The sequence below is a fragment of the Bos indicus x Bos taurus genome, chromosome 16 (assembly GCF_003369695.1).
Source record: "Bos indicus x Bos taurus breed Angus x Brahman F1 hybrid chromosome 16, Bos_hybrid_MaternalHap_v2.0, whole genome shotgun sequence".
NCBI classification, from domain to species: domain Eukaryota; kingdom Metazoa; phylum Chordata; class Mammalia; order Artiodactyla; family Bovidae; genus Bos; species Bos indicus x Bos taurus.
Window position 1 is genome coordinate 65,418,425 of NC_040091.1, and position 15,908 is coordinate 65,434,332.

General features: G+C 34.9%; 1 protein-coding gene across 2 annotated transcripts in view; it reads right to left on the minus strand.

The window, feature by feature from the left end:
- The window catches only part of TRMT1L (tRNA methyltransferase 1 like), a 34,694-nt gene that overhangs the window by 11,864 nt on the left and 6,922 nt on the right, over positions 1–15,908 (minus strand). For both annotated transcript variants that reach the window (XM_027565578.1, XM_027565577.1), the window contains 7 exons: positions 12,629–12,693; positions 10,627–10,756; positions 9,111–9,234; positions 8,549–8,628; positions 4,015–4,264; positions 3,403–3,615; positions 1,848–2,038 (listed from right to left, as the gene is read on the minus strand). In XM_027565578.1, coding sequence (XP_027421379.1) covers positions 1,848–2,038; positions 3,403–3,615; positions 4,015–4,264; positions 8,549–8,628; positions 9,111–9,234; positions 10,627–10,756; positions 12,629–12,693 — 1,053 coding nt within the window. The remainder of the gene's footprint in view (positions 1–1,847; positions 2,039–3,402; positions 3,616–4,014; positions 4,265–8,548; positions 8,629–9,110; positions 9,235–10,626; positions 10,757–12,628; positions 12,694–15,908) is intronic.

Here is a 15,908-nt window from a genome sequence, read left to right on the forward strand (position 1 = left end):
GAAAAATTTATTTTTGTGAATAATTCCTAAATACTGCTAGAAAATAAGAAGAGAAGTCATCATACGTCCCAATCATTCAGTACTTGCTGAAAGCTTATAAGCTGAGAGACAGTACTACTGGAAGAAAACCATACTGGAGGGAATAGATATTAAAGGCAGAAATAGCCTAGGGGCTATATGAACCTAAAAAGCAAAGATGAATGCTACTAGAGTAGCTCTAGGACAACTGTTAAAGGGATTGGTTAGAAAACTGTACTTGAAAAAGCTGATTACTCCTTTAATCCATGATTAGCAGGTTACAGAAGATATCTGTATCCAGTTTGAAGTGATAAAGGTTTAGGTTGGAGAAGCAAAATAGTGCCCCAAATTTGATTAAAAAAAAAAAAAAATTACCTCTGGGCCTAAGAAGCTCTGAATTCCAAGGAGGATGAACACAAAGAGACTCACTCAGACATATTATAACCAAACTGCTGAAAACTGCAAAAAGAATCTTGAAAGCACCAAGTATCAAGTACAAGGGAACAACAATACAACTAACTTTTAATCAGAAATAATAGAAGCCAGAAGGCACTGTAATGATACAGTCAAAGTGCTGATTGGTACTTTGACTGATAAATGATAGGTATCTCAGCTTCATGCACAAATCCGAAGGCACCAGAGAGAACTCAAACAAAGGAATATGACAGCATGCCCTCCATTCCTACTATCGATTAACGCTAACAGAAGTACCTGGACAGAAGAAAAGCATGGTGGGTTCTGAGGAAGCGTCAAAACCACATCTCCTTAATTCAATGTGGTCAAGATAAACTACCAACTGGTTTATTTATTTATCTTTCATTAAGCAAAAAAAGGATCCAGTGTCAGAACACTCTGAAAATAGAGCTCTGAGAAGTGACTGCCTTAACAGATATTAAACAACACTAAAAGGAGTAGAAGTGAATGAATGCATGAACATCCAACCACTGGAACAGAATAGAAATTCTAAAAACAAATTCAAATCTATGTGGGATTTTAGTATAAGGTAAATATGGTATTCTCAAATAAGTGGACAAGAGGTGACCTAGTCAATAAAACAACCTTCTCTGAATAATTTAGGATTGCAAAGCTTTTCCCAACTACAGACAAAATGCAGAGTACATTAAGCGTCTGAATAACTTTACAACAGAAACAATGAAGAATGTCTGCATGAAAGAATAAAAGATGCAAACACAAGTGACAAAATGAGAAAAAATATCTACAACTATCGTATCATACCCCGAGGGTTAAATTCTACTATATAAAGAGTTCTTAAAAATCCACATTTCAAAAGTGCTAGGAAGCTAACAGAAAACAACGGGCAACTGTTTCTATGTCCCAGAAAAGCAAATTAGAAACAGCCTGATGAGGGCACATGCCACATCTTTTTCCTATTCCCCAGGCCTGGCATATAGTAGAGGCTCAACAAATATTTACTGGATGAGTTTTACAACTGATGGGTTCTATATTCAGTCAGAAACATGACCATTATTTTTATAAAATTAATGATTTGAAACATCCCAAACAAAGAAGTAATCTGACTTAATGTTCCTAAAATTAGTGACAGTGGAAACTAAGTTATTTCTAGGCGTTTTGACAGGAGGCATGGCTAGAGAGCATAAATTATAATGAGTAAATGACTTTAATGAACTCACACGAATGTCTTGTCTGTTGATGAAAGGAAATCCAGTATAGGAAATAAAGTTAGCACTGTAATCTTTAAAATCAAAGGACAACAATATGTATAAATTAGGGATGTGATAAATGCTTATTTATTGGAGGCTTACACATAAATTCAACACAATATTCAGTCAAAAGAAACTTGCATTTACCTTCTACCATATTACCATCCTTCTGAAAAATTCTCTCTTCACACCACTGACAATGGATTAGGTACTGAATCTTCTTGGCTGTCTCATCTGCAGAAGTTGGCCCCCTCAAAACTCTCACAACAACCAACACAAAATGTTCCAGAGCCACCGCAAATAGTACTTCTATGCCTTTGTTACATCGGGCTGCAGCTCTGGAAAAAAAGTTTTTAAGTTGTTTTGAGAGCTTATCATTTTCCTTTGCTTGGCATTATATTGACCTTATATTAACTTGGACAGTACATATACTATGGAAGGGTTATGGGAAAATAAGAAAAATTTAACTCTTTGTAGCAGTGGTTTTAAAAGATATATAAAAAAGTGGCTATAAAAGATACATACTACACACTATAACTTTTACACAAACTGAAACACAGGGAATTATAGGGTGCTTGGCAGGCTTTTGGTAATTACACATGTTCCTTTATGATATCTTCTCAATATTCTTTGGTTTCTAATGTCACTTTGTTTCTTGTCATCACAACCATCTTTCTTTCTAAAATTTTTACCTACTTTTTTCTATAAAAGCTTCTTCCAAACAATATATGCTTACTGAGTACTAAATACATGCAGGGAAGTATGCTAGCTGCTGACCAGCTGGTAAAAAATGAATAAGCAAAGTCCTTGCCAGTATTACGTTTATATACTTTTGTATTAAATTCTACTTGATACACCATTTATGTACTCAGTTTTCCCTCTTCAGTTGTACACTAACTTAGTCTGTATGTACTGCTTTGAATTTGCTGTTACATTATAAACATTTTAAAGTATGTACAGTAGGTCCTTGGCATGTACCAAGTGAACATCAGAGGTTTTAGTTATTTAGGAATAATCCTGAAGGTCTATGAAGTCTAATAATCTGTACTTTTGCTGAGGTAAGGATTTCAGTCTAAATGCTGTGAAACTGGTGCTGGCGTTAGTGACAGCGCCGGCTGTAATGATCTGTAATCTTAATATTCATTGACATTGTATTATTACTATTCTTCGAGCATAACTTTATGCATAAAATGGGTGCTCAAAGTCTTCCTTTCTTCAATTGTTTAGAAAGTCTAATGAGAAACAGAACTTTTTGTTTTTACAGGTGAGATCATTTCACAGAATCAAATTTATAAGCCATCATTTTTTTCAAACTATATAAATAAAGAAGATAAGATGAAATGGACATTAAATAATGATCATTTCTAAATCTAAGATCAATTTTTGCTTTCCCTTTTTGTGGTGCTACCATCCTATATCTACTCTGTTTGTTGAAACAAAATGATTTGAAGTTAACTTTCATTTTTTCTTTCTTACTACTTTATTTAAATAACATTTTAAAGTGGAGAGCAAACTATTTTAGGCACAAGCTTTTAAATAAAATTCTAACATACAACATAAGATTTCCAAAAAAATCAAGATCACATATACAAAATACAGAATCTGTATTTTGTGCATATTTTGAAGAATGAAATAAGCACTTCTTGCAATATTATTTCTTTCTATCATATACTCAGACATACAAAGGTTGGCCATTTGGTACCTTGCCACTGCAGCTACAACAATTCTTGCAGCTAGCTCCTTGTAATATTCAGTTCGGACAATATTACAGCCGTAGTGACGCCGGGCAACGTGTTGTGCCTTGGCATATAAAGAACTGATATCTGTAGAAGTCACTGACACTATGCCAAGGTTTCTTATATTTCTGAATGCTGAATCAAGATAGTTCACAGATGTTCCAAAAGGATCTAGGTGTCTAAAATCAGAAAGAATATGGACATATTTAAAATCATATTAGTAATCAAAATCATACCATTGCCATATTTCTAATGATAAAGTTCCATGGATTCAAAAGTACTTCATAAATCTATTTTAAAAACATTAACTATGTTTTTAAAGTAAGCAATAAAAGGATCTTATGATATCTTAAACACGTGAAAATAAAACCTGCTTAGAGAAAAGTTATCATGCCCAGGCATATTACTTCAAATGCTAGAAAATGCTCTTATGGCATTCCTTAAGCCGATGCCAAAATATTGTATTAATTTAAATAAACAATGACAAACTACCTTAATTTTTAACGGCCCCCTCTCTACCCCACCTCCCTTCAAATCCAAGTCAGTTTAGAAAGTGACAGAAAAAATTTTTCACTTACATGAAATCAAAAGATCTCAAATGCATTAGTACATTGGCATCCATTTTGGTCACCTTAATATTACCAAGGTTTTCCTCTCCTTCTTCCAGAATATCTTCCCTTTCTTCCTTTTCCTTACTGTCCACAACCACTTTCAATTTGTTTAAATGGCAGTTCTCCTGAATCAACGTCACAGAGTTTTCATTCAAATCATTAATTGTAACCTTGACTGCATTTCCAAGATGTTTTGCCCATTGTAATCCCATTATCCCTTAGGAGAAATTGGAAGAAAAATGGGTTTTTAAATTATAAAGAATAAAAACTGTAATAAAAATAAAGAATATAATTTTGTAAGTAACAGAAATAAATGTTTCAAAATCTTAGTATTTTCAAAAGTAATTCTTATTCTACTTTCTCACTGAAATGCCTCTTAAGAAGATTTACCACAAGAAAATGTATCCTGCAGATTTCCATTAATAATTCTTAAAAAACTGTTCTATAATCCATGTTCAAATAAAATACCTATGTATATTCTTTATTTGGGGTTTAATAGGATATTTTTTTCCTTTCTTCTTACAATGGAATACTTTTTTTTCAAACAAAATCTTACAGAGAAATCCAATATACCATATGAGTAAGAGTGGGGTTTCTCTACTTGAAAAGAAGTTGAGAAGCTGGAATTCATCCTGCTGAAGCTTACTCTAATACATGAAAATAAGAAAACTTTCGTGGATGAATGCTTTTCAAATACTGCACCACAGCATCACTGTGAGTGAAAAACAACTCTGTATGTGTCAGCAAATGATCAAGAGGAATTGAGACCAAGAGGGCCCTCTCACAGGTTTTCTATCCCTGTTGGATTTGAGTCATAAGGGACATTCACTGCAAAATGGGAGATGGTGACACCAGCCTAGCCAATACGAAGTAGAAAACCCCCAATTTACTGGAAGTACTGACCATATGCATACATGTGACTCATTAATGTAAAAAATTAACACCTACTATGTGCCATTTACATTTATTTTCCTATTCTTAAGATAAGCTTGTGAAATAAGTTCTAATATCTATATTTTAGAGATGGGGAAACAAGCAAAATGACTGCTACGAGCTTTATTTAAGTTTACAAAGGCACATAAAAAGAAAAGATCTTCCTAAACAATAATTTTAATGTTTCAGGTAAAAAAAAGAGGAGTAGTTCATTGCAGTATTATTTATAAGAGCCAAGACATGGACACAACTGAAGTATCCATCGATGGATGAATGAATAAAGAACATGTGGTATACATATACCCAACAGAATACTATTCGGCCATAAACAGAAGGCAGTCCTGCCATTTCAGACAACACAGACGGACCTTGAAAGTACTACACTAAGTAAAATAAGTCAGAGAAAGACAAATACCATATGATTTAAATTAAACATGGAATCTAAAAAAAACACCCAAACGACAGAAATGGAGATCATATTTGAGGCTGCCAGAGGAGGAGACTGGAGGCGTGGGAGAATTGACTGAATGTGGTCAAAGGGGACAAACTTGCAGTTATAACAGAAAGATGTTCTGGGGATAAAATGTACAGCAGGGAAATTACAGTTAACAATACTATTTATTTGAAACTGACTAAGCGAGCAGATCTCATCAGAAAGGGGAAAAAAATCTATAACCATGTGAAGAGATGGATTTAAACTTTTTTGATCATTTTACAATACATGCATATAGCTAATCATTATATACCTAAAGCATATACAATGTTATATATGTTGACTGTATCTCAACAAAACTAGAGGGGGGAAAAAAGAAAATGACTCCACTGTTAAGAGACATATATAGTATCCAGTGTAGGTATGCTGCTGCATGCTAAGTCACTTCAGTCATGTCTGACTCCATGAGACTCTGTGGACTGTAGCCCACTAGGCTCCTCTGTCCATGGGATTTTCCAGGCAAGAATACTGGAGTGGGTTCAAATCTCTCCTCCAAGGGATCTTCCTGACCCAGGAATTGAACCCACGTCTCTTATGTCTCTTGCACTGGCAGGTGCGTTCTTTACCACTAAAGCCACCTGGGATAGACATTTAATAAACATTACTGAATGTAAAACACAAGGGTGGGGGAAGACTGTGTGAGGGAAAATGGTGGGAAATAAATCTGAAAAAGTAGACTGTGATCAGACTATGGAGGATATTAAATTGCAATCTGAGAAGCTGAACTCTAGGCAATTAAGATGCATGACTTTTTTGACTGAAAAATAACATGATCAATTCAGTGTTTGAGAGCAAAAGCTGTTTAGCAACAGCAGGCAAGACAGATATAATTGCTAAAAATCACTCTATTGGCAGATATGGAATGAAAAAGAGTATGAGTCACGATACAAATGAAAACTTAGAACCGTTCCATAGTTGAGTGTGGGGATAGTGGTGGGAAAAGGAGTAATAAAAAAATGATTCATATTTAAAATCTGACCGGCTCAGAGGATATGATCACCTTAGAATCATTACTTCATCACTTTTACCATTTCTACACTGAGACATTACTAATGATGATGATAGTAGTAGTAGTAATAATATAATAATGATGATACTGAATACTTTTATAGCATTTGCTATATACCAGATACTGTTCTAATTTCTTTACATGTATTAATTTCCTTAATCTTTACATTATTTTAAGGTAGGTACCTTCTTTTGGATAGATAAAGCAAATTAAAGCATAATTCCCTGGGGTTAGACAGCTGGCATGTTATAAAGCTGGGGTTTGAATGCAGTCAGTCTGACTCCACAGTCCATGCTTCCAGCCACTACTTCTCTCTGAGGTGAGGAACTTACGCCGAACTAGGTCGTGCTTTCATTCTATTGGTACAAACTTCCCAAGAATACACTCCTATAACTTTTATAGGATAGGGTACAAGTGGCTTTTCAGAAATTTTCTACATTTTCCAATCTTTTCTATACTGTTATGTCCTTTTGGGAAAAATGTTCTCAGTCTTTAAAATTTCACCATAATATCTCATTGCCTAATACGTAGGCAATGTTTACTGCAACACAGACACACACACACACACACACACACACACACACACAAATCAACCAAACACCAAGTGCTTACTGACTGCTGCAAACAAGTATTCTTGCAAAAAAAAAAAAAAATCCTGTCTGAATATGACCAAACCTGAACATCCAACTACCAATATACAGAAATAGAGGAATATCTTATATGAACCATGATGATACAATCAGCAAAAATCTAGGCTGTGGGAAACTCTACAGGACAAATGACCTCTTATATCAACAAATTATCACACATACACACAAAATGATGAAAAGAAATAGATTAAAAAGGGACTTGAGACCTATCAAACAACTGAAATATATAGTTTTTGGATTCTGACTTAAATTTTTTAAAAATTTGAAATAATTAGGTCTATCTAAACATTTGATGACATTAAAGAATTATTCTTAATTTTTTAGGTGTGATATGGTATATGGGTTTTAATTTTGAAAAGTCCTTATCTTTTACAGGCTTGCCTCACAGCTCAGTTGGTAAACAATCCACCTACAATGCAGGAGACCCCAGTTTGATTCCTGGGTCGGGAAGATCCACTGGAGAAGGGATAGGTTACCCACTCCAGTATTCTTGGGCTTCCCTTATGGCTCAGCTGGTAAAGAATCTGCCCACAATGCAGGAGACCTGGGTTCTACCCCTGGGTTGGGAAGATCCTGTGGAGAAGGGTAAGGCTACCCACTCCATTATTCTGGCCTGGAGAATTCCATGGACTCAGTCCATGGGGTCGAAAAGAGTTGAACATAACTGAGCAACTTTCACTTCACTATGCTTTACAGATCCCATGGAAATATTTACAGATGAAATGACATATCTGTTATTTGCTTCAAAATAAAGGAGACAGAGTACAGGGCAATGAGTTATAAAGGAAAGTGCACAGGAATACAGATAGAAGACTGAGTGATGGATATAAAGGAATTCACTTATTATACACTCTAGTTTTGTATATATTTGAAAATTTTCCACAATAAAAAATTTGCCTTGCATTTTTTTAATATAAAAATACTTTGCTTGATGTGATATCCATATACATTTCCTAAGAAAAGATACTGTACAGGAAGTTCAGCAAGCATGCCCAAACTTCCAATTATAAGATAAATAAGTACTAGGGATGAAATGTACAACATGATGATTAAATATAGGTAATAGTTGTATAGAGGAAAGTTAAGAGGATAAATTCTAAGAGTTCTCATCACAAGGAGAAACTTTTTTTTCTTCTTACTTATCTATAAGAGATGATGGATGTTAGCTGAACCTATTGTATATGTAAATCAAACCATCATGCTCTACATCTTAATTAAACTTGTACACCCATACAGTAATGTATGCCAATTCTTTCTCAATAAAACTGGGGAAAAAAATCTCTTAAGGTTCACATGATATAAACAAACCCTTAGTTCTCAAAGTGGCTAAACAACAACAAGGAAAAAATAAAGGGAAAGAAAAGATACTGTACAGATTTGATAAAGTGAGGTTCCAAAAAAAGCTTCATCACTTACCAGTTGCTCCAAAGGCATCTAGACATTCCAAAGGTTTTCGCTCCTTAGCCAGAGCAGCCAGTGTACAGAATATCAGCTGCCTAGAAGAAGGAAAATAATCTGAAATAATTTTACTGTACCATGGTTTCATCATTGTGGATTTTAAGAACAGTGAGAAAGTGTTCCTATTTACTGTGCAAACTACTTTGAAAAGAGACCTAATAACATATTCCTTACTTAATAGTATAAGAACTAAAAACCTGTGAAATTAAACTATTAGTCAAATTGTGTTCTATTAACAAGTATTTACTATGAACAATGATTTTATAAATAAAACTTGGCACAGGCCCATCAGTCTGTTCCTTTAATTTTATATAAAGTTAGACCTACTTTACTCCGAGAAAAACATTGGTTTGGCAGAAAAATAAAACAATCGTTCTGAGAAAATGCAAAATAAATGATTTTCATTCCATACCTACTTTTCAATTTCAATATATTAGAACAAGAAGATTAAGAGAAGGTACATTTGTAACGAATTGAAGCATCTGAAGCATTCCATAACTCTTTTTTAAATTTATCTTACCGATTCAGTTTCATTTTGGGATTAAAATAAGAATCTGTTTTCTGAGGTACAGTATAGTTAGGACAAACTTGTACATCTGTGTCTGCCTCTTTCAAAATTTCTTTAGGTGGTTTAGCAGCAGAAGCTAAAATTAAAAAAAAAAAGATTTCCAGTGAAATAGAAAATAATTATAAATATCAAGAACAACATAAAAAATAACCTTCCTTTATAATAGTTTCACGTTAATGAAATCAGTTGAGTAGATGTCAAAAAAAAAAAATCACCCAAAATTGATCTACATAGCCCTGTCTATGGAAAAGAGCAGCATTCCGTTAAGTATTTGGTGAATTAAAGTTTATCAGCTTAAAATCTTAACTGTCTAGCACATCAATGTATCTGTACACCTAATTAAGGACAGTTACCCTAAGACTGTGCCAAATCCTAAAATAACCTTTACTCATCAAACACTATATTGTGTTTATAGAGGCTGGTTGCTAAACACATATTTTATTATGGTTTAAATGTTAGAAAATTAACCTGTGTGGTAACATTCCATTAGCTAGCATGGATGACTAAGAGTCACTCTGTTTCCTGAACATGCTTGACTTCAGAATATTTTTGTGATTTTAAATCACAAATTATATTCCAACAGCTGTAAGCTAATGTATAAAACAATTATTCTACTTTTAATATACATTAGAATCATTCTCCTATAAACTCAAATGAAATATTGATATATTTGTGTGAATATATTTTAATTATTTAAGAAAGGAGAAAGAATAATATGTGGAGGGGAATAACTGAGATTATTTATGTTTGGATTTCTTGATCAAATTACAATCAGAATGTTAACTGAGAACCATATTTCTCTTTCTACAATGCCACATAAAAGTAATCTTTCCTACTGTTATGTTACATATCTTTCTGTACTCACCTAAGTGTCAAGTCACATATCTCACAAGATAAGCCTTTCTCAAACCAGGTTCTGTGAGAAAATTAAGCCCTTCAAATAATTATTTCACTACTTTTTTCAATACTTAAAAGAAAGGTCCAGAGTACCATTCTAGATGTATTCATTACATATAATGGATGCCTTAGGGCAGAAGGGCTTAATTCTTGAGAAGGAACAACCTCACTATTAATAAGCTACTAATAACTTGATCTCACTCAGGACTATAAATAATCTTTATATATCACTCTGCCTCCTTTTTCCAGTGTTTTTCAACAACAAGTCTAAGATAGTTACTGGTACAGGAGCCATCAGTAATAAAATCCTATTATCTTTCATTAGGATATCTACATTTACTGGGCATCAGCTGCTTTTTTCTACTCATGTATTAAATACATCTGTTAAACTGAGACCAGTTTATACTATTGGGAGTCTCACAGAAAAAAAAAAAAACACTGGATGGATTAGCAGTTAACTAAATGATCTGGTTAAGTCACAGTATTCTATCTGTCTGATGTCTAAAAATAATAATTAGACCACTGTTTAAGGATCTACTTATTAACATGTTAATGAGATTGCTCAACTCACCAGCAATATACCTGGATTTAGTCTCTCCTTTGTTCACATGGCGCCTGACATGTCCTAGCATATCTGTCCTTCTGGTGATTGTTGCTGAACAAATGATACAATGATAATGGGCGCCCATTTTACTGGATATCTATCAAACAGAGTATTTAATTTAAATACATAAAAAACTTACTAAGACAATGAAATAAAAGTTTATTTAAGGTTGTGAATTTAAGTATGTTAGAAGATAGTATTCATTTTGCCATGTGACTCTGAAAGGATCTTTATTTCCTTACCTATATTTACATCTGCTTTTTAATGTTACAATAGGTCACAAGTTTGTTAGTTTTTTCCCATTCATTCTAATCAACAAATAACTACTCTTATCTTCTATAAGCAACACTTATAAATGGTACGATATAGCAGCAGTGTGTTGGCAGACATATAACTGGCTCTCCGGGAAAATACGGCCCTCATTTGTAGTGTCTGCAGGTCTGTGATCTAAACACTCTACCATAGCCAATGTCAAGCTCCACATGTGACATTTCAAGCTACCCATGTGACATCACTGAATGTGAATTAGGGAAGAGATGTGCAGTATCACAGCAGAGAACACTGCCACCATGCAGACACAGTACATACATATAAATGACACACGAGCACAGATATAGTAAAATAACTGGGAAGTAGTGAGTTGTTGAGTATTCATTACTTTTGTTTTTAATATAATTTATTTACTTTTAAGTTCACATTTTTAAATTTTTGATGATGGCCACATTTAACAACCGGCTCTCCAGATTTCTGGAAATCTGAGCTAGTGCTGCTGCTGCTGTTGCTGCTGCTGCTAAGTCGCTTCAGTCGTGTCCGACTCTGTGCGACCCCATAGGCTCCTCCGTCCCTGGGATTCTCCAGGCAAGAACACTGGAGTGGGTTGCCATTTCCTTCTCCAATGCATGAAAGTGAAAAGTGAAAGTGAAGTCGCTCAGTCGTGTCCGACTCTTAGCGACCCCATGGACTGCAGCCCACCAGGCTCCTCCACCCATGGGATTTTCCGGGCAAGAGTACTGGAGTGGGGTGCCATTGCCTTCTCTGGAGCTAGTGCTAGCACACTCCTAAGTGTTAAAGACATAATAAAAAGTCTATTTTTTCAAGCAAAAAGTTCTCACTTTTTAGTTTCTTATTTAGTTAAGAACAAGACGACTTCCAATAGCTCTTCCCTGCTTATGATGCCTTCTTACTCTTTACTCGCGATCACAGGGCAAGGACAGAACAGTCAAGAACATTCCACAATTTATGGCATTGTGATTATCATACTCAAAATATCTTAGATAGGGTTAATGGGCCAAGCGTTATCCTGACAAAGTATACCTAAGAATGTTTTTCTCCCCCAATACTTTACTTTTTTTGTGTGGCCTAAAAGGAAAATTTACTAATAATGATTTATTAAGCTAATATGCATTCAGGATAGTGTCACTATAAAATATTTTATAATTTGTATTCCCCAAAGGTTAAATGTATCCTAATACAAACACATGTACTTTTTAAAGTTACTGAGGTTTCAGTAGTGTCTTCATTCTGTCCTTTGACAAATTAAGAGGAAGAGCATAGGGAGGATGAGTATGAATCAACACTATTAAGACCCTTGCTAAACCACAGAAATTAAGTTATTATTCTATGACCAAAATTTATTTGGAAAGAAAAGTGCTTTCTACTTAAATTCTCCATTTCAAAATTAGTATGTGGGTTAATTTTCCTTTCAAACATATGATAGCAGGTGATCTGACTGAAATTAAAAACTATAAAATGAAAAGTTCAATACAGCAACAATTTTCATACATTTCTTATTTTTCCTACTATGGGATTCTGAAAGCCCTTCAAAACAAAATCTTAAAGTAAATCTCATTGCTGAATATACACATTTTAGTCTTAAAACAAGTAAAAGTCTAAAAGCAAGTAGTCTAAAAGCAAGTACTTCCTTTAGAGATAGCTAAATCTAAAAACAACAAATCTAACATGTGATTACCTGTTCTCCAATAATGTTTGGTTTCACCGGTCGACAAGGTAAGTGACAGATGCACATCCGGTAACCTAGAAGGAAGAACTGCTGCTTGTCTTATCACTGCTCATCAAAAGTTCAATTATTATTAAAATTACTACCAAATTTATAAGAATAATGGGGATTATTCTTATATCTGTAATGTCATAATTTATCTGAATGAGACTAACTTAGTTTTATGCATTTGTTATATATGACACGGTATAAAAACATACACAAGAGATCTAGGTTCAGAATCTGGTTGTTCCAAAAACATCTGTTATTTTGCATTAGTCATGTAGCTTCTTTGGGACTCAGTTTTCTCATCTACTTTTTGCCATCTTGACTTTTTCTCAACTTCATCTTCTTGCCTTATGCTGCATTTACTATTACACAGCCTCTTCTTCACCAATGATATGGCACTTAGTTCTCTTTGCGTACTTCCTACTTAATCTTTACAGATCCTCTTCCCTCTCTCATACTCTAAAATGTAGATTTTCTGTATGATGGATCTGCTACATAAATTTTTTCTCACTTCCTGACTAACTTGAATGCCTTTCATGATTGCGACTATCTCCCCTATGAGAAGGAATTCCAAATTATAGCTCTATTATCAATTCATTCCTGAGGGCCAGATCTCTACTTCCAATCGCCTACTCAAGACATGTGAGTGATTATTTCAAAACCTATTGTCCAGGACTTCCCTGCTGATGCAAAGGATAAGAATCTGCCTGCGAAGGCAAGGGAAACGGGTTCAATCCCTGGCCCAGTAAGATTTCACATGCTGCGGAGCAACTAAGTCTGTGCACTACAATTCTTAGCCTGAGCTCTAGAGCCCAGGTGCCGCAACTCCTGAAGCCCATGCTTCTAGACCCTGGGCTCCACAACGAGAGAAGGCACGGAACGGCACCAAGAAGCCCACACGTTGCAAAAAAGAGTGGCCCTGCGCACAGCAATGAAGACCCAGTGTAACGAAAAAACATTAAAAAACAAAACAAAACCTACTGTCAAGGACTAAACTTTTCACTTGACTCTTGAACCAGGTTTCTTTTTTTACTTTTTTAATGAATAATAAAGCCTTCCAGTTACTCCTAACTCAAAAACTGTAAACTTATCTCTAACTTCCTTCTTCTCATACTTCTAGTTCAGTTCACTTTACATCCAATCATTTTTCTTAGCTGTGTATCCTGAAGTGTCTTAGGACCCAGACCTTGGACCATTTCCTTTGTACCTATATGTACTCTTAAGGTCGTTTCATCCAGACTTTCAGCTTTAAATACCATCTGTATTCTGACAACTCCCAAATATGTATCTCTAGCCCAAACCTTTGCAGATTTATGTGCCCTCCAGGCTCCCTCCACTAGATGAATCTCAACATCCGTATGGCTAAATCTGAAGACATGTTCTTCTTTCTCACGTCTAATGCAGTCTTCTCCAGTTAGGTAAGGCACTCTTATTTTGTCCTTCATCTCATTTCTATTCCTTCAGCAGATCTTATTCAACATATTTGCCAACTACTTTGAAGCCTGTTCACAAAGACAAAAGCTATCATATTCCCCATCTACCAGATCACCATTATGTGAAAGAACGCAACAGCCTAAAGAACATGACAGTAAAGAATACCATGAACCATCAAACAGAAGGGAATAACCTGGAGGCGAGAGACCAGAGATTAAACAATGGCTTATATAAAGCAATTACTTCATTACCTTTGTAATTAAAATGAGATCGTTTTTGTTAAGAAGTCAATATGGTTTACTACACATTCTCATAAATAATTAAACATAAGATACTATGGCTTCTGAATTAGTCTCTAATTCACTTTTTCTCTAAATAACTAGTGACAACCTTTTACCAATACTATAAGAAAATAGTTCTGCCTTCTTTTTGGAGTGTCTTATAATGACTGTTTCATTTAGTCTGGTTGAAACTCCAGATAACCACATTTCACAGTCAGTGTACTTGCATAATCATATACAAATTTAAGTATGTACATGTTTAGGGTTTTTTTGGGGGAGGGGAGTATTTTTGTTTTTATCATATATATTGCTATTTTCGGGCTTCCCTAGTGGCTCAGATGGTAAAGCATCTGTCTGCAATGCAGGAGACCCGGGTTCGAGCCCTAGGTTGGGAAGATCCCCTGGAGAAGGAAGTGGCAGCCCACTCCAGTATTCTTGCCTGGAGAATCCCATGGACCGTGGAGCCTGGTAGGCTACCATCCATGGGGTCGCAAACAGTTGGACACGACTGAGCGGCTTCACTTTCACTACTATTTTCATAGTTTACCATGAAAATCCTTCCAAGCAAGCTAATATAGATCTAATACACTCTTCTCAATGGCTGCATAATATTTCATGGTCCGTATGTACCATAATTTATTCAATCATCTTTGATTTTTAGTTCCAAGTTTTTGTTTCTAAGCACATGATGCAATGAACATTCTTGTACATCTTTGTCTATTGCTTCCTTTACTCTTAGCAGAGGGAGTGCCTGGAGGAAAAATATTTTAAATTTTTTAAATGTTGCCAAATTTCTTTCTAAAAAAAGGCTGTAATATATCATCCGTTGGAGAAGGAAATGGCAACCCACTCCAGTATTCTTGCCTGGGAAATCCCATGGACTGAGGAGCCTGGCGGGCTACAGTCCATGGGGTCACAAAGAGTCGGACATGCCTGAGTAACTAAACACATATAATCCATAATTCACTACCTCAGAATCTAACAATAACTCTCCCTAGGAAGTCTTTTAACTTGGTAAAATCGTGCTTTTTGTCCTTCGACTTCATTCTTCATTTGAATCCTCTTGTTAAACTTACTCCCTCAAATTGTGCCGTTTTTGTCACTGTTGTAACTTTTTTTTCCCCTCATTTCCATTTATCAAGAGTAGAGAAAGGCTCTGAGTTTGAATATTTATCTTATATCTCACGACTGTTCCAAAAACTCTCATTAACTCTGTTCATTTTTAAGTCAGCAGCAGGGAAAAAAAGAGATGTTATCTTCTCTTTTCCAATATTCATACCAATTATTTTCTTGTTTTATTTTTATTATACCTTCAAAACTATTACTGGAGTTAATATTAATCGTAGTTAATTAAAAACTGTAGTTGTTCTAATAAAAAAAGGAAAAGTAAAACTTATGAAAACATGGTTCATTAAGTAATGTGGGCCTTCAGGGCCAAGCCAAGTACCCAACACAGAACAGATACTTAATAGTTTGTCAAACTAAACTACTGGTGTCATAAATATCTACTGCCTAGAGAACTATGTGGT